An 18552-nucleotide genomic window follows, 5' to 3' on the forward strand; every position below is an offset into this window, starting at 1 on the left:
TCAAGCCCAGTGGAGACTCAGAAAAAAATCTTTCCCATCTGTTCTCTAATTCCACAGAGATTAGGGAAGGGAGGTCTCAGAGATCCACAGGTTTGGTTTAAGCTGGCTTCCTCTGCTTGCCTACTGGCTGTGAGAATGGAGGAACTTGGCAGTGCCCATACAACACACAGTTCAGATTATGCAGTGGGTAAAGGTGTGAGATCTGGTGAGAACTCCAGCTCAGGACCAAGGACAGCTCCTTCTAGCCTGGCATGAATTCAAGGAGATATCCTTGTTTTCTAGCTACTGAACCCCCTGGCTCCATTCCTGAAGATTCTGTCCCAATCTGTGGGTTCTCAGTCCATATGGCCACTGACCAGAGACTCTAAAGAAAGAAGAAGACTAACGCTATCCATTCTGATAGACCCATCTCACTTGAGCTATTCAGGTAAGGAGACTAGCACATTTGAGGGACAAAGGGAAGGGAATATCAAGATGAGAAGAAAAGAAATGGTATGTATAGCACATCTACTCTACGTCAGGTGCTTTGCTGAATGCTTTCCTTGCATTATCTCTATTAATCCTCTCAATAATCCTATGATGTGGTTGTAAATACAATTCCTGTTTTACAGATGGAGAAACTGAAGGTCAGCAAGAGCAAGTAAAAATGCTCAATTTCATAGACGTAAGCAGGAGAGGATTTAGAGTTAAAGTCCAGGTCCACGTGGTTCTACAGCCTGAATTCTTTCTACCATACCAAGATGCCTATCAGGGATGACTGAAAAGGAGTAGCTGGGTTGGGAGCTGAAAACCTGGGCTGAAGTTCCCAGCTAGCTGAGTGAATTTGGTCAAAGTGTGGTCACGTCTTTGTGTCTTTGCTAGTGTGGTTCTTTCTTCCAGGATTTCCCATCACTCTGCCCATTTTCTAACTTTCAGATTTCTGCTAATCCTTCAAGGCTCAGTTAAAATGTCAGATCCTACATGAGGTCTTCCCAGTCCTTCCTTGTAGAAGTAAATACTCCTTCATCAAACCTCTGCCCTGCCTTGTCGTTCCTATGACTGCCTCCTCTGCTGAAACCAATTAGATTAATACACCAGCACTGAAATCCAATTTGGAGATGAGGCCAAAGGACAGCTTCACTGTACAGATTCAAACATATGCAACATCTTTCACACAGAGAGGCATCAAACTATAGAAGAATGATCACTGGCTTTAGAATCAAATAGATCCAAGTTCCACTCCTGGATTAGCCACTAACTATCTATGTGACCTTGGTCAAGTTTCTTCACCTCTCTAAGCTTTAGTTCCTCTTCCACAAAATGCAGAGCCTAAAACTTCGCTCAAAGAGTGGTTACAGCCTGGATTAGTGAAATAATGTATAGATCATAAAAATGATACCTATATTTAGTTGGTGTACTATTTAATAATAATGGATAACATTTATTGTTTATCATGTGTGAGAAACTTGGCACAGGGCAACCCTACAAGTACTAAAACAATCCCCAAATTGCATATAAGGAAACTGAAGTTCTGTGAGGACATATATCTTGTCTGAAGTCTCACAGCTATTAAGTGGAAGATCTAATATTCAGAGCCAGGTCTATCTGATGGTTAGTTAATAATGGAGATATTATATAATTTGAGATGAAGATAATCCCACCTATTTTTTTTCAGAAAAGTCCATTGAGGGTCAGACAGGTAAAGTAACTTGCCCAAGATTAGCCAATAAGAAAGAATCAGATAGAAAACTCCTCTGGGTGGTCCACATCTTGTTCATCTCCATATCCCCACTGTGCCTAGCACAGTGGACAGTGCATTGTTGTTGCTTGATAAATGTTTATTGGATGAAACAAAAATCCCAGTCACTGTACACTCTGATTTTGGGCTGAAGAATTCCAAAGTGACTTTTAAAGTTAAATTTATTGGTTCTCATATGAGATAAGCAAAAAACACCTCTTGGCATCTAAGGTGACTGGCTGTGAGGTTTGACTCATGGGAAACTTCATAGCAGAAGTCTGGTGCAGGGGCAAAGAGAAGAATTATTAACAGAAGTAGGAGCAGAGACAAAGTGGATCATGGAAAAGAAAATTCCAATGAGGGGAGGGAAACAGAAAGGGAAGAGGATAGTTGAGGAAGTCTTGTGTGGAACCATGGGAAGCTCCACCATGCAGTGCTAAAGCTGCGTGGCTAGAGTCATGTTCAGGACCACGGACAGCTGCCTTGGGCGGGAAAACCCTCTCAGGGTGGATGTGAGGTGCTTGTTTCAGTACTGGGGACAGCTCCAACCACTACTGGACTGAAGAGAACAGACTTCAGTTGAGCATTAAATGTATTAACCTCAGTGTCTTGTTTAATCTTCTCCGAGGTTAGATGTGTAACCCAGGGAATTGAGACTCAGAGCAGTGAAGTAACCAGATAGATACGGCTCCAAAATGCAGATCTTAATCTGTAAACCCAACTAAATAGAGTACCAGCTCCGTAATTTGCTGAGGGACCTTGAGCAACGCCCTCCACTTTCTAAGCCTCTGATTCTTCATTGGTAAAATGGGGCTAAGAAAGACTACTCCAAAGGGTCACTGGAATTATGAAATAGGATCCTACCCATAGCGTCTTTGTCCAGGATCTCAAGCTGATGTAGCTATAGCCACTTCACATCTGATATTTTGGGAAACTCAGATCCATTCTAACTATGTAATCATAACATCAACCACAACCCTTGCATCTGTGTAGGTATTTTCAGTTTCCTCCTATAGAAAATGAAGATGTCAAACTTAATGTCTTCAAATGGCTCTTCCAGCCCTAACATTCCCTTTCTAGAGTGGAAGAGTAATTTTCTTTTCCTCTTTGGCCAACATGTTTCAAAAAAATGAAATGAAAATTTCACCCCAAACCCCAAAAGATAAAGGAGAAAATAATCAGTTAAGGAGCCAGCCACTCCTGGGAAGTTGAATCTGTATTCTACTACACATTGAGAGGCCTTGTGGAAAATATTTAACTCTTTGACTCTTAGTTTCTACATCTGTAAAATGGGAACATCGATGCTTACTTCTCAGTGTTGTGATGGGGACATGATATGAATGAAAATCACCTGATGCAATATTTGGAATTTGGTAAATGTTGGTAAATGAGAATTACTGTTATTGCCAGTCTTCACTCTGGTACTCAGGATCCCAGAATTTATTTATGAGCCAACTGGGGCTCAGAAAGATTAAGTGACTTGCTTAAAGACCTCTTAGGGAGGAAGTGGCATGTTCAGGATTCAAAGATATGTCTGTTTTATTCCAAAGAAGATTCCTGTAAAGAGCAGAAGGATTAGAGTAAGCGTCATCTGTGCTGTGCAGCAGGATAGACGTAGCTGCTAGGCTGTATCCATGAAGGCTTTGTGAAAGCAAGGAGAATTAAGGCAACTCTCAATCAAGCCAAGGGTGTGTCTCATAAACAACACAATCTCACGCAAGACACTGATGGGTAGTAAAATCAGATAGAACTGACTTGAAAAATCCCAGTGTTCTCACTTTGTACTTGTAGCCTTTTGGAAACTCAGTTTTTTCATCTTTAACAATAAGGAAAATGACACCTACTTTGCAGGGTATTGAAAAATGAATGAAATCATTTGTTAAAGGTCCCAGCCTGGACATAGGTATATGCAATAAATGTTATCTCCATCTTTATAATAAAAGAGTTTTTTTTCCCAGAGGAAGGGGAGGAGATATAGTTCTCTCCAGAAGAAATCGAGAATCCAACTTCCATTTGCTTTTCTAGAAAATTACCATAGCTGAATCTCTTCTCTAACAAATGGTGGTAAATTTTATCAACAAATGTCATCAAATCAATAGAAGAATTTCAGAATACGGAGATAAGGATTGTTCTCTACTCCAAGGTATCAAGGAGAACTACTGAAGTCCACTGTAGTGTTGTTTTTTTAAATACCACCAAAAAATGACTGATGCAATTTTGTCAAAGGTAATAACTCACTTGTACAGAACTCTCTTTTTATTTTTTTTGGTTGTTTTTTTTGTGTGTGTGAGGAAGATCAGCCCTGAGCTAACATCCACGCCAATCCTCCTCTTTTTGCTGAGGAAGACTGGCCCTGGGCTAACATCCATGCCTATCTTCCTCCACTTTATATGGGATGCCACCACAGCATGGCTTGACAAGCAGTGTGTTGGTGCACACCTGGGATGCGAACCTGGGCTGCCAGCAGCGGAGTGTGCACACTCAACTGCTACGCCACGGGGCTGGCCCCTAGAACTTTCCTTTTAATTTTCTTATGTAATCTCCACAGCATCTCATGGGAACCAATATCATTCTCTCCATTTCACAGAGGAAAAAAAAACTAAGACTTGCATAAATCAAGCAGTGTGCTAAAGATTGTAACATGTAGATAAGGCAGGATTTCTGACCCCAAGGTGAGTGTCCTTCCAACCACGTATCATTGACCCCCTTCCAAATCGACAACTGTCAGAGATCGAAGAGAAGGTCACCTAGGAAGAGTCCCGATGCTCCCAGCCAACATCCCCTATGGTTTATTGTTTCACCTACTGAGAAGTGTGATGCTTGGAAATCTAACTTTCATCCACCACGCCTTGAATAAACATGTATTGAGTACCTACAACTTACCAGGCAATGTGCCCCTTTGCTAGGTACTGAGGAGAGAGTTCTGAGTGAGACAGACCCCATCAGGAGGTGCACAGTCCAGTTGGAGAGACATTGAATAACTGAACAAACACACAAGTAATTTAAAATAATAACAATCTCTCTGAAAGGAAGTAGTGGGATACAGCAATAGAAAATGACACAAGGTTTGACAGAGGATTTCCAAGGAAGGTTGATATGAGGATAAGACATTGAAAACTATTGAAGGCCATGATAAGGAACATGATGTTTATTCTAAGAATAATGGGGAATCTGCCAAGAGTTTTAAGCAGAGGAGTGACCCTATATTATCTATGATTTTGAAAGACCCCACTAGCTGCTATGTGAAGAAAGATGGACTGTAGAGGGCAAGGATGGAAGCAGAGAAACCAGGCAAGAGGTTATGTCATTTACTCAAGTGAGATAATGGCTTGGATCTAGGGTAAGGCAAGGTGTAGAAAGATATATTTGCAAAATATTTTGTAGATGCGTTTTGTTCTTGGATGGAGAGGTCACTAGAGCTGTGCAACATGACCAGAGTTCAGGAGTTTGTCTTGCTGGGTTTGTCCACAAGGCCAGACATAAGGGATGTCCTGTTTGCCGTCTTCCTGACTTTCTACCTGCTGACCCTCCTGGAGAACACGCTCATCATCTACCTCATCTGCAGTCGCAGTGAGCTCCACAAGCCCATGTACTTCTTCCTGGGCAACCTGAGCTGCCTGGAGATGTGCTACGTGTCAGTGACCATGCCCAGCCTGCTCATGGGGCTGTGGACTGGACCCTGCCATGTGCCCTTCACAGCCTGCATGACCCAACTCTTCTTATTCATCTCCCTCATCTGCACAGAGTGCACCCTCCTGGCCTCCATGGCCTATGACCGCTATGTGGCCATATGTCGCCCACTCCACTACCCACTGTTCATGAGGCCCCAGGTTTGCCTGGGCTTGGCCATGACTTCATGGCTTGGTGGGCTGCTGGTCTCAGTGGTCAAAACAGCATGCATTGCCAGCCTGTCCTACTGTGGCCCCAATGTCCTCAATCACTTCTTCTGTGATGTCTCCCCTCTGCTCAACTTGTCCTGCACCCACGTGGCCCTGACAGAGCTGGTGGACTTCATCTCTGCCATCGTCATCCTCTGGGGTTCCCTCCTCGTGGCCATAGCCTCCTATGTGGCCATTGGTAGGGCTGTGCTCCACATGCCATCAGCCACTGCCCGCTACAAAGCCTTCTCTACCTGTGCCTCCCACCTGGTAGTGGTGGGCATCTTCTACTCAGCCACTCTATTCATCTATGCCCGTCCCAGCCGCATAGAAGCCATGGATTTCAACAAGGTATTGTCTGTCATCTACACAGTGGTCACGCCCACGTGCAATCCTGTCATCTACTGCCTGCGGAACAAGGAGGTCCAGGCAGCTTTCCAAAGAACTCTACACTGGTCCTGAAGCTGATCAGCTGACCAGGGCATGGGGGAGACCTCAAGTTATCAATACTTTACAGTTTTATTGAGACGCACCCCTTCAAAAATGTGCAATTCAGTGGTTTTTAGTATATTCACAAAGTTGCGCAACCATCATCACTATCCAATTCCAGAAAATTTTCATCACAACCAAAAGAAACCCATACATATTAGAAGTCACTGCAAATCCCCCACCCCCTAGCCCTAAGAAACCAATAATCTTTCTGTCTCAATGGATTTATCTGTTTTGGACAGTTCACATAAATGGAATCATATAATAAGTGGCATTTTGTGTGGCTTCTTTCACTTAGTATAATATTTTTGAGGTTCATACATGTTGCAATTTGTATCAGTACTTCATTCCTTTTTATGGCTGAATAATATTCCATTGTATAGATATACCATGTATTGTTTTTTTTTTCTGTCCCTATGTGTTTGTTTATTGTTGTTATTATCTATTACTTAATGAAGGAAATCATACGGTATTTGACCTTCTCCCTCTGACTTATTTCACTTTGCATTATATGCTCAATGTCCATCCATGTTGTCACAAATGGCTAGATTTCATCGTTTGTGATGGCTGAATAGTATTCCATTGTGTATATATACCACAGCTTCTTTATCCATTCGTCCTTTGATGGGCACTTAGGTTGCTTCCAAGTCTTGGCTATTGTGAATAATGCTGCAATGAACACAGGGGTGCACGTACCTTTACAAATTGGTGTTTTCAAGTTCTTTGGATAAACACCCAGCAGTGGAATAGCTGGATCATATGGTAGTTCTATCCTTGATTTTTTGAGGAATCTCCATACTGTTTTCCATAGTGGCTGCACCAGTTTGCACTCCCACCAGCAGTGTATGAAAGTTCCCTTCTCTCCACATCCTCTCCAACACATGTTGTTTCCTGTCTTGTTAATTATAGCTATTCTGATGGGTGTGAGGTGATATCTCATTGTAGTTTTGATTTGCATTTCCCTGATAGTTAGTGATTTTGAACATCTTTTCATGTGTCTGTTGGCCATCTGTATATCTTCTTTGGAGAAATGTCTGTTCAGGTCTTTTGCCCATTTTTTAATTGGGTTGTTAGTTTTTTTGTTGTTGAGATGCATGAGTTCTTTATATATTTTGGAGATTAAGCCCTTATCAGATGTATGGTTTGCAAATATCTTCTCCTAATTGTTAGGTTGTCTTTTTGTTTTGTTGATGGTTTCCTTTGCTGTGCAGAAGCTTTTTAGTTTGCTGTAGTCCCATTGGTTTATTTCTTCTGTTGTTTCTCTTGCCCGGTCAGACGTGGTGTTTGAAAAGACGTTGCTAAGACCGATGTCGAAGAGCGTACTGCCTATGTTTTCTTCTAGAAGTTTCATAGTTTCAGGTCTTATATTCAAGTCTTTAATCCATTTGGAGTTAATTTTTGTGTATGGTGTAATGTAAGGGTCTACTTTCATTTTTTTGCACGTGGCTATCCAGTTTTCCCAACACCATTTGTTGAAGAGACTTTCTTTTCCCCATTGTATGTTCTCGGCTCCTTTGTCAAAGATTAGCTGTCCATAGATGTGTGGGTTTATTTCTGGGCTTTCGATTCTATTCCATTGATCTGGGTGTCTGTTTTTGTGCCAGTATCATGCTGTTTTGGTTACTATATCTCTGTAGTATATTTTGAAATCAGGGAGTGTGATACCTCCAGCTTTGTTCTTTTTTCTCAGGATTCCTTTAGCTATTTGGGGTCTTTTTTTGTTTCATATAAATTTTAGGATTCTTTGTTCTATTTCTGTGAAAAATGTTGTTGGAACTTTGATAGGGATTGCATTGAATCTATAGATGGCTTTAGGAAGTATGGACATCTTAACTATGTTAATTCTTCCAATCCAAGAGCATGGAATATCTTTCCATTTCTTTGTGTCTTCTTCAATTTCTTTCAGAAATGTTTTATAGTTTTCGGTGTACAGATCTTTCACCTCTTTGGTTAAGTTTATTCCTAGGTATTTTATTCTTTTTGTTGCAATTGTAAATGGGATGGTATTCTTAATTTCTCTTTCTGCTACTTCATTGTTAGTGTACAGAAATGCAACTGATTTTTGTATGTTGATTTTGTATCCTGCAACTTTACCATATTCGTTTATTACTTCTAAAAGTTTTCTGGTGGATTCTTCAGGGTTTTCTATATGTAAAATCATGTCATCTGCAAATAGTGACAGTTTCACTTCTTCCTTTCCAATTTGGATCCCTTTTATTTCTTTCTCTTGCCTGACTGCTCTGGCTAGGACTTCCAGTACTGTGTTAAATAGGAGTGGTGACAGTGGGCATCCTTGTCTGGTTCCTGTTCTTAGAGGGATAGCTTTCATTTTTTCACCATTGAGGATGATATTAGCTGTGGGTTTGTCATATATTATACCATGTATTCTTTATCCACTCATCAATTGTTGGATATCTTAATTGTTTCCACATTTTAGCTAGTAAGAATAATGCTGCTGCAAACATTTGTATACAACTTTTTGTGTAGATACATGTTTTCATTTTTCTTGGGTATATGCCTCGGAGTGGGATTGCTGGGTCATATGGCAACTCTGTATTTAACTTTTTAAAGAACTGTCAAACTATTTCTCAAAACATTCAATACCCTGTTTTCAAAATATATGTATGTCAGTGTAGGGAAGGCAGTTATAAATGCCAATTTATAGATGAGATAATGCAAATGACCAATGAATCTAAGAAATATCCTTGGTACTCAGGAGAAATGCTAAGTATGATAAGTTATACCATCGTTCTATCAGATCAGGAAAAATTCAAATGATTGTTGACACCTAGAGCTGAGGTAGCTTTGGGAAAGTGGGCACTCTCTCTCATAGATTGTTGGTCGTAGCATAAATTGTTAGGGCCTTCTTGCAGAGCAACCTGGTATCATCTATCATCTATTGCCTACACTTTGAACCAGCATCTCCACTTTTGCGAATATCTCATTTTCTTTTTCATCTACTCATCATTTATACAAAAGCCACTTATAAAAATAGCTTCATGTGTTAAAATTCATATAACTGTACAGCAAAAAAGTCAACTTTGTGTATGTTAATTTTGAACATAAAATTTAAAAGTGACTTTTCCCACTCCAGCATCATTCTCTCTTCCTCAGAGGTAACAACTGTTATCAGCTTATTGAGGGTTCTTCCAGAAATACTGCCAGCATATTCATGCACTTGTATGTATATGTACCCTCCCCTCTTTAAAACATGACCCAATTCACACATCGAGTATGAGTACGAAGATCCCTTTTAATCCAAATACTATATTTTTTCTCGCATGCTTTAATGCCTTCTCCCTCGATTGTTTTAGTAAATTTTCCCCCTTGAAAATGCTTAATTCTCAATACGTCCAAATTAAGAAAAAATGATTATTCCTTCCGAGTCTATTGGTTTAGGCAAAGATAGATGAGATCATTAAGACAGTCCCCTTCAAGTAACAGATGAAAAAATGTTGAATAAATGAATGCAATAAATTATTTGCTGTTGTTGTTAGTGTTATTTAAAATTATAGACATGCAGTTTAACCCAAGAAGGTAGATATATTCTTGGTGGAAACTTTCATCTTGGTATTTTGGCACAATACCTCATTTTTTGCATGAGCACAGTGAGGCTCAAAGTTGTTGCTTAAACCTCTTATCAGGTCATCTTCTGTCTGTTTGGGGTGCATGTTGTTAGCGCTGAACAAGGTCACCTGGGTGGTTGGGCTGTCCTTGGTCCTGAACAAGGCGGCCAAGGCGCTGTCCTTGGTCCTGAAAATGAATTCCTGCCACAGCCTCCTGCCATGGACTTGCCCTCCTCCGCTGGACTTCCTTTCTTCTCTGACCTGCTTTATCCCTCATCTGCTTCTGCTCTTCTTTCCCTTCTATGTACCCCTGTTCTTGACTTAACTTCTTCACGAAGACTCCTTGGGGTTATCTTTCCTCTCTGATATGCCCTAAAATGCCCCTGATTAGTCTGCTGAAGAACTGATAAGTGTATGTTAAAAGGTACTGGATTCTGTGGGGATGCTTCAAAGATTTTGAGCCTGTTCCACAAACATTTGTCACACTTGAATTGCACCGAGGGACTGAGATGTGGTTATGGTTGACTTAGTTTTTGCCTTCATAGAAAACTTTATGACCAGCAGCTTGCTAGCCGTGTAACCAGGAGTAAGATCCTTAGTCTTTCTAGGCCTGAGTTACCTGTTACTTACGTTAGTACTACTATTTCCATCGGGAATCAAAAAAATATACTATATAATGATAGCTTTCATTTATTGCCTGTGTTCTATGTACTGGTCAATTTAGATGCAGTATGATATAGTTCAGTGGCCGTCAAGCATTTTTACCATGGCCCACAATAAGAAATACATTTCACATTGTGGCCCAGTCACAATGACACACACATACAAGCACCACATACACAAATAAAACATAAATTTAACAAAAAAAACACACTTACCCTTACTTTATGTGAGTCTCTTTGATATTTTCTCTCATGTTCTATGCCCTGTGACTTTTAATGCTAGTATTGACCTCGTACATTTATTTATGTACCTCAGTTTAAAGTATACTGTCATTCAAGTTAAGAGAAGGGCTTTGGAATCAGACAAAAACTGATTCTAGCCTGGGCTATCTCTCTGACTTAGACAAGGGCTCTGGCCTTCTGAGCCTCATGTCTTCATCCCCATTATGGAGATAATAATCCTGACTTCTTCAGGCTGTCATGGGGATTAAATCCAAAACAGTCTCTATGGCACCCAAGTAGTGTCTAGCATCCATAGGCATCTAATAGGAGAGAGGACTTTTCTGGTTTTCTTTTCTTTCTTTCCCAAATCAAGTCATCTTGTTTTCTTACCTATCAGCTAAAGTGAGACAGATCTTGCTTTTCCTTCCTAAAGGAGACTCTGGGTGCCAAAATTATTCAGTTTCTGCCCCTGGACATCAGTGAAGATGCCAGTGACTTGAAGAACTGGCCAGTGAGTTCAAGGACCTCAGAAATGTTTGGAAGAAGTTGTCTTTGGTCCTGAGCAATGAACTCTCAACTGCCACTCCTCATTTCTCCACCTCTGTGTTCTCTGAGCTGCCAAGAGAATTCTGTTTTTACAGCCAGATGCAAGCAGAAGGGCCAGTTTAAATCTAAGAGATGGACCTTAGAGGGCTGTCCTAATCTCTGTGGATTTAGAGGAAAAATTGAAGTGAAAACTTTTCATGAAAGTGTACTGGGGCTTGGAATGGTGACTCAAAGGTAACACCGGTTCCAAGGCAGTTCTCATGCAGTTGGGACCCCTAATAGGTGTCAAGATTTGTGTTGGATACTGGAATTGCAAAGCTGAATGAGAAGTAATTCCAGCTGTCAAGTTGCTCCCATAATACTGCGGTATATCGACCCCAAAGCAGACATTTATAACATATTATAGTAAAAGATGAGGAACATGTGGATTTTCAGAGGAGGGAAACCTGGAGATTTGGGAAGACTTATTGTAGAAGGGATGTCTCAGCTCAGTCTCTCAGAAGTGTTACAAGACTATCTTTGTTTGATATAAGACAAGAAACAGATAGATCATTCTTCCAGCTCAAATACAAAATTAAAATAACCTTTCCCCATTGTTGGCTGGATATTCTAGCTCCCTAAGTTAGCATTCAACAATAGGCATTCTATACACACAATATATCTTTTCCTGTTTATGCCCTGGACTCTCCACCAAATAGGTCTTCTCTCTATTCTTGCCCAATGCCCAATGCAAATTTGGAGAGAGCACTATAAAATTAAATTTTACTCTTTTTCTCTTTTGTACAATCAAATAAAATAGATATATTTAAAAGAAATGTGCCCATAACTCTAGCATAGCATTTTTTCAGAAACAGTAAAACCATCAGTCCACGTTATGCTGCAGTCAGTAAACAGTACAAAATATTTTTGAGCTAATGGTATGATCCAAATCCTCTCCGGTATGTCGTCCGCCTCTCCCATCTTTTGAGAGAACCAATGATAAAATACTGTAACACAATCATGTGTATACTTTCATACCTTTTCCTATACTCATACACATATACACAAAACAGTGCATTTTGCACATTTATGCCCATACAGTTCTTTTGCCCAGGCTGTCCTTTCCCTTCCCATCCAAATGAAATTTAATTCACCCCTCAATTCTACCTACTTAGAGAAGCTTTCACCCACTTCTTTATTTTCCAGATACCAAGAGTTAACCCTTTTACCCCTCTGAGATAACAGTGGGCTGGAGTGGAAATGGCATGATCCCCAGCAGTTACCTAGAAATTTGGTTGAATGCCTGGCCTCCAAACCAAGTTGGAGAAATGTTCTTGGAATTTGGAGCATGAGAACCTGAATTTCAATTCCTGATTTGCCATTCAAATGCTGTGTGACTTTGGCCCCCTGAGCCTCTGTGTTTCCATCTATAAAATGGTGATGATGAAACTCACCTGTGATTGTTTCATAAAGATTAATTATTCAATACCTATAAACTATTCAATTCACCTTTCACAATCCCTAGTACCTATTAGGTACTCAGTAGGTGGTAGCTATTGTTATTATGAAAACCTGTAAAATGGGGATCACATAAACTTCTCAGAGATGATGTAAAAATTAAGTTTATAGAGATGTGTACAGATCTAGCACAGTAATGGACATACAGTAGGCAGCCAATGAATGTTAATTTTTCTTTTCTTTCAGTCTAAAAACTTCTTGGCTCCTGACACTAATATAGCTCTTATTACCTTCATTATAACTACTTACTTTTTTATCTCACCACTAAACTGTGACCTCATCAGAGAACGGACTCTGTCTTTTATTTCTGTATTCTTTGTAATGAAATGTTTGTTGATTTGGGAGAAAAAAACCTAAGACCTGGGCTCTGACTCCTAGAAGGTTTTTCTTCAATGTGAGTTTTAACTTTGGAATACTTCATCATGAACCATAGAGAAATGTCCGATGCAAGGGCAGTGGTGGAAGGAAGAAGAGTCTGGAAGAGGGATGGCCTGATGTCAAGTTTCCAAGGAATGGACCATAATGTATTTAACAAGTCCTTTATTAATGAATAGTTTTCCAGTTTTTGCTACTATAAGCACTGCTGGAGTAGATGCCCTGGTACACTTATGTTTGCCCACGGATAGCAATATGCCTATAATATACATTTAAGGAAGTGGAACTAATGGATCAATATGCATTTAAACTTCTTATACATACTATATAATTTCCGTCTGAAAAATTGGCACTGGTTTACATTCCCATAGAAGACATGTGAGAATGTTTGTTTTACATCTCCTTAACTATACTGATTTTCCTAAATTTTTTCAATTTTTTACAACTCACAGGTGAAAAATGACATCGTTGTTTCAATATGTATTTGCGTGCTTATCATGATGTGGCAGAATCAGGAGAGCTCTTCCTCCTTGGCATGCTGCGAAAGTACATCTCTCAGCATCCCTTGCATATCAGGATGACCATGTGACTAAGTCTGGCCCATGAAGAGTGGGCAGCAGTGATGTATATAAATGCCAGGCTTGGCCCTTCAAACTTTGGACGATGCCTCATTCTAATTCTCTTTCTCTCTCTCTTCCTCTTTACTTGTCTGGAGAGAAAATATTAAATGGAGAACTCCAAGGCTCTAGAAGATGACAATTGCAATAAGGAAAAACCCCGGGTCTCCGGACAATTGCAGGGAATAGAACACCCCTTGTCCAGCTGCACTGAATTATGATGCAAATGAGAAATAAACCGTGGTCGTGTTGAGGTGCTGTGATTTGGGATAATTTGTTACAGCAGCATGTTGCACACTGCTTGTGTTGCCCTTTAAGATCCTTTTAGACTCACTTCTTATGCAAGCCACTGCTAGAGACTTTGATGGTCTCCACATGGGTTTAATTGGAGACCACCTCATCTCTGATCTATGCTACATATCTCTTTCAACTTGACCAGGGGCACCTTTAACATCACAGCAGAAGAAGCCCCACAGGAACCCACTCAGCATCACATAAGTGCAGCTCATAGGTGTGGAGGTACAAAATACAGAATAATGCAAGGAGAGAGAAATAAAAGATATAAAAATTTGAAAGGGAGAAGGAAAACGATCATTATTTGCAGATAACATGACTATTTACATAGAAAATCCTAGAGAATCTACAAAACACATATTAGAGCTAACAAATGAGTTTATCAAGATCGTAGGATACAAGACAAATGCACAAAAATCAATTTCGTTTCTAAATACTAGATGTAACAGTTGGAAAATAAAATTTACAAAACAAATAGACAATAGCACCAAAATCACTAAATACATGGGGATAAATTTAATGAAAAATATGCTTGACCCCCACAGTGAAAAGTCTAAAACAATACTGACAGAAAGATTAAAAATGCTAAATAAATGGAAAGGCATACCATATTCATGGATTCGAAGACTCAATATTGTCCAAAATGTCAACTGTCTCCAAACTGACCTCTATATTCAATGCAATCATAATTGTAATCTAAGCAGGAATTTTTTATAGAAATAAAAAGGTGGTTCTAAAATTTATACAGAATTCAAAACACTTAGAAGAGCCTAAACTATCTTGAAATAGAACAAATTTGGAGAACTTGAAATTCCTGACTTTAATTCTTACAATAATGCTACAGTAATCAAGACAATGTCACATTGGTGAGACAAAAAAAACAAATAGATCCATATAAAGTAAAATAAAGAGTTTAGAAATAGACCCACATTTATATGTTCAACCTGATTTTTTACAAAGATGCCAATGCAATTCAATAGAAGAGTCTTTTCAACAACGATTATGGTAAAACTGGGTACACCATACGCAAAAATTATTTTGAGTTGCATTATACACACAAATGAAAAAGCTAAAACTATAAACCATAAAGGAGAAAACAGAGACTATATTTGTGACCAGGAAATAGGCAAACTTTTCTTAGGATGTAAAAACAACAACTGTACATTTAAATATTGATCATTTAGACTTCATCAAAATTTAAAGCTTCTGTTTATTAAAAGGCGCTGTAAAGTAAATGAATAGGCAAAGCACTGATTGAAAAAAAATATTAACAAAACATTTACCTTACCAAGGGCACGTATGCAGAATATATAAAGAACTCCTACAACTCAATAATAAAAGATTTACTAACGACCCGTAAGTACATGAAAAAGTGTTCAATAACACTAGTCATGAGAGAAATGCAAATTAAATCCACAATGAGATATCCTTACACACATATTAGAATGGCTAAAATTAAGGACTGACAACATTAAGTGATGAGAAGGTGGAGCAACCAGAACGCTTATACACTGCTCATGAGGATATAAAACTGTATAAATGCTTAAGGATATGTTTTGATAGTTTCTTATAATGTTAAACACACACCCATCCCTTAACCCCATAATTCTACTCTTAGGTGTTTATCCAAGAGAAATGAAAACATGCCCACAAAAGACTTATAGACAAAGGATCATAGCAGCTTTATTGATAATTGCCAAAAACGACAAACAACCCAAACTTCCATCAACAGGTGGATGGATAAACAAATGTAATATATTATGCATCAGAATACTATTAGCAATAAAAGGGGATGGATTACTGATACACACAAAAATATGGATGTCTCATGCTGAACAAAAGAGGTCATACATAAAAGATTATATACTCTGGACTCCATTTATGTAAAGTTCTAGAACAGGCAAGAACTAATCCACGGAAAAGTCAGAACAGTGATGACCTCTGGCAGGAGAATTTACAGAGAAGGAGCACAATAAAATAAATAATAAATAAATGTCCTGTATATTGATAAGTGTGTGGGCATACACATTCTTCAAAAAATGTTGACTTTAACACCTAAGATTTGTGCATTTCACAGTATAAAAATTTTTACATAAAAAGAGGTGAAAATAGGGGGATGGCCTGGTGGTGTAGTGGTTAAGTTCATGCGCTCTGCTTTGGCGGCCTGGGGTTCACAGGTTCTGATCCCCGGCATGGACCTATGCACTGCTCATCAAGCCATGCTGTTGCAGCATCCCATATACAAAATAGAGGAAGATGGGCAAAGATGTTAACTCAGAGCCAATCTTCCTCAGCAAAAAGAGGAAGATTGGCAATGGATGTTAGCTCAGGGTCTACCTTCCACCTCAAAACAAAACAAAACAAAAACAAAGAGGTGAAAATGAATACTGAGCTCTAGTTAGTAGGGTTGATTTCAAAGAGGTGTGGGTTAGAAATTTGTCAGTTATTTTCCTGAGTTCCAAACTGTAAAATAATGTTCTTGTTCTTAGGAAATAAACAGTAAAGGATATGTGACTGAGAGGGCACAATATCTCTAATCTACTCTCAAATAAATTATAAAAAGTAATAAATAATTGTGTGTGTGTGAGAGAGAGAGAGAAGGAGAGAATATGATAAGCAAATGAGGCAAAATATAAACGGTTTGTGACAATACATAAAGGTATATCGGAGTTTGATGTGTTCCTGAAACTTTCTGTAAGTGTGAAATTGTATCAGAATTCAAAGTCAATAAAAAAAAATAAAAATAAAGAAATCCATAGTTGTTTGTCTTGATGTTTTATTGAACACATATATCTCAGCCATATTTCCATGTCAATCATAAAAATCTATTTCTTTTATTTCATAGCCCAATGTTTATCTCAGAATGAATGTAATACAACATATTTAATCCATTCACTTTTGATCAACATGTAGACTGTTTATGATTTTTTATCATTACAAAGACACAATAAATATCCTTGTACATATTAACTATCTCTACTTGTGGGAACTTATAGACACATTTGATAAACATTTGTCGGTCTTCTAGGAATAAGACGATGGAATTGTTAGATTTGCATTTCTTGGTTTACTAGCAAAATTGAGCATCTTGTCATGTGAGTTACCAGTCATTTACCATTCATCTTTGATGACTCGCTTTCTCATGGACACTGCTCATTTTTCTCATGGGTAATTCAGATTTTGTTATTGATTGATGTGAACTTATTGTATATCATGTGGGAAATATAGTTCTTCAGTTTTTGATTTGCCTTTCAGTATTATTTGTGGTGTTTCATGGCCATGAAAGAGTTTCAGTCTGAAGATGAGAGGCCCCATTATCCAAGACCAAGATCAAGGCCAGTGGAGAGTTTTCTGCAGCACTGCGTGGACCTCCTTGTTCCGCAGGCAGTAGATGATGGGGTTGCACATGGGCGTGGCCACTGCGTAGATGACCGACAGCACCTTGTTTAGGTCCATGGATTTGACACGGCTGGGGTGACAATAGATGAAGAGGGCTGCTGAGTAGAAGATGCCCACCACAACCAGGTGCGAGGCGCAGGTGGAGAGGGCCTTGTGTCGGGCAGCAGCTGAAGGCATGCGGAGCACGGCCACCCCAATGGCTGAGTAGGAGGCCAAGGCTACCAGCAGTGTTCCACAGAAGATGACGATGGCAGAGATGAAATCTACCAGCTCTGTCAGGGCCACGTGGGTGCAAGACAGGTTGAGCAGAGGGGAGACATCACAGAAAAATTGATTGAGAACATTGGGGCCACAGTAGGACAAGGTGGCAATGCATGTTGTCTTGACTGCTGAGACCAGCATCCCACCAAGCCATGAGGACAAGGCTAAGCCCAGGCAGACCTGGGGCCTCATGAGCAGTGGGTAGTGGAGTGGGCAGCAGATGGCCACATAGCGGTCATAGGCCGTGGAGGCCAGGAGGGTGCACTCAGTACAGATTAGGGAGACAAAGAAGAAGAGTTGGATCATGCAGGCTGTGAAGGAGATAAGGTAGGGTCCAGTCCACAGCCCCACGAGCAGGCTGGGCATGGTCACTGACACGTAGCACATCTCCAGGCAGCTCAGGTTGCCCAGGAAGAAGTACATGGGCTTGTGGAGCTCACTGTGACTGCAGATGAGGTAGATGATGAGCGTGTTCTCCAGGAGGATGAGCAGGTAGAAGGTCAAGAAGGCGGCAAACAGGACATCCCTTATGTCTGGCCTTGTGGACAAACCCAACAAGACAAAGTGCTGGACTCTGGTCATGTTTGTCAACTCCAGGGACCTCTCCATCTGTGTAGAGACAAAGTTTGTTGACATTCTGGTTCCTGCAGAGACACAGTAGTAAAAAAAATATCGAGAGGATGTTCACAGTGCCTGGAGACCCTAGGGATTTGGCTAGCCGAACTTCTGTTGGAAATTGACTGTTATAGAGAGAGATGATGTGGATTCATGAGACAAACTCTGAACATGAGATCATTGTCTTTACTCTAGTCGGTCTTCTTAGTAAATCTGTGTCCTCATAGAAACAATTCTACTGCCTGAAAATTGAGAGAATAACACTTGCCTTCCATCAGGTTGTTATAATAAATAAAGCAATGAATGGCCAATTGCAATAACGAATGAAAAATTAGAATTATTGTTGTTTTGGTTCTGAAGAAAAGCACTTTTTGTTTGTTACTTTTTCTTTCTTTTTATGCTCCACACAGGAAT

At 39.7% G+C, this 18552-nt stretch overlaps 2 protein-coding genes across 2 annotated transcripts; one reads left to right on the forward strand and one right to left on the reverse strand.

The window, feature by feature from the left end:
- Positions 1–5118: 5118 nt before the first annotated feature.
- Positions 5119–6057, forward strand: LOC131397481 (olfactory receptor 6Z7). The gene has a single exon (XM_058530431.1). The coding sequence runs from the start codon at positions 5119–5121 to the stop codon at positions 6055–6057; it is 939 nt and encodes a 312-aa protein (XP_058386414.1).
- An 11136-nt stretch (positions 6058–17193) lies between these two features.
- Positions 17194–18132, reverse strand: LOC131397482 (olfactory receptor 6Z7-like). Its single transcript, XM_058530432.1, has one exon. It carries the CDS (start codon positions 18130–18132, stop codon positions 17194–17196), a length of 939 nt encoding a protein of 312 aa, XP_058386415.1.
- Positions 18133–18552: the final 420 nt, after the last annotated feature.

This window comes from Diceros bicornis, chromosome 34 (assembly GCF_020826845.1).
Source record: "Diceros bicornis minor isolate mBicDic1 chromosome 34, mDicBic1.mat.cur, whole genome shotgun sequence".
NCBI classification, from domain to species: domain Eukaryota; kingdom Metazoa; phylum Chordata; class Mammalia; order Perissodactyla; family Rhinocerotidae; genus Diceros; species Diceros bicornis.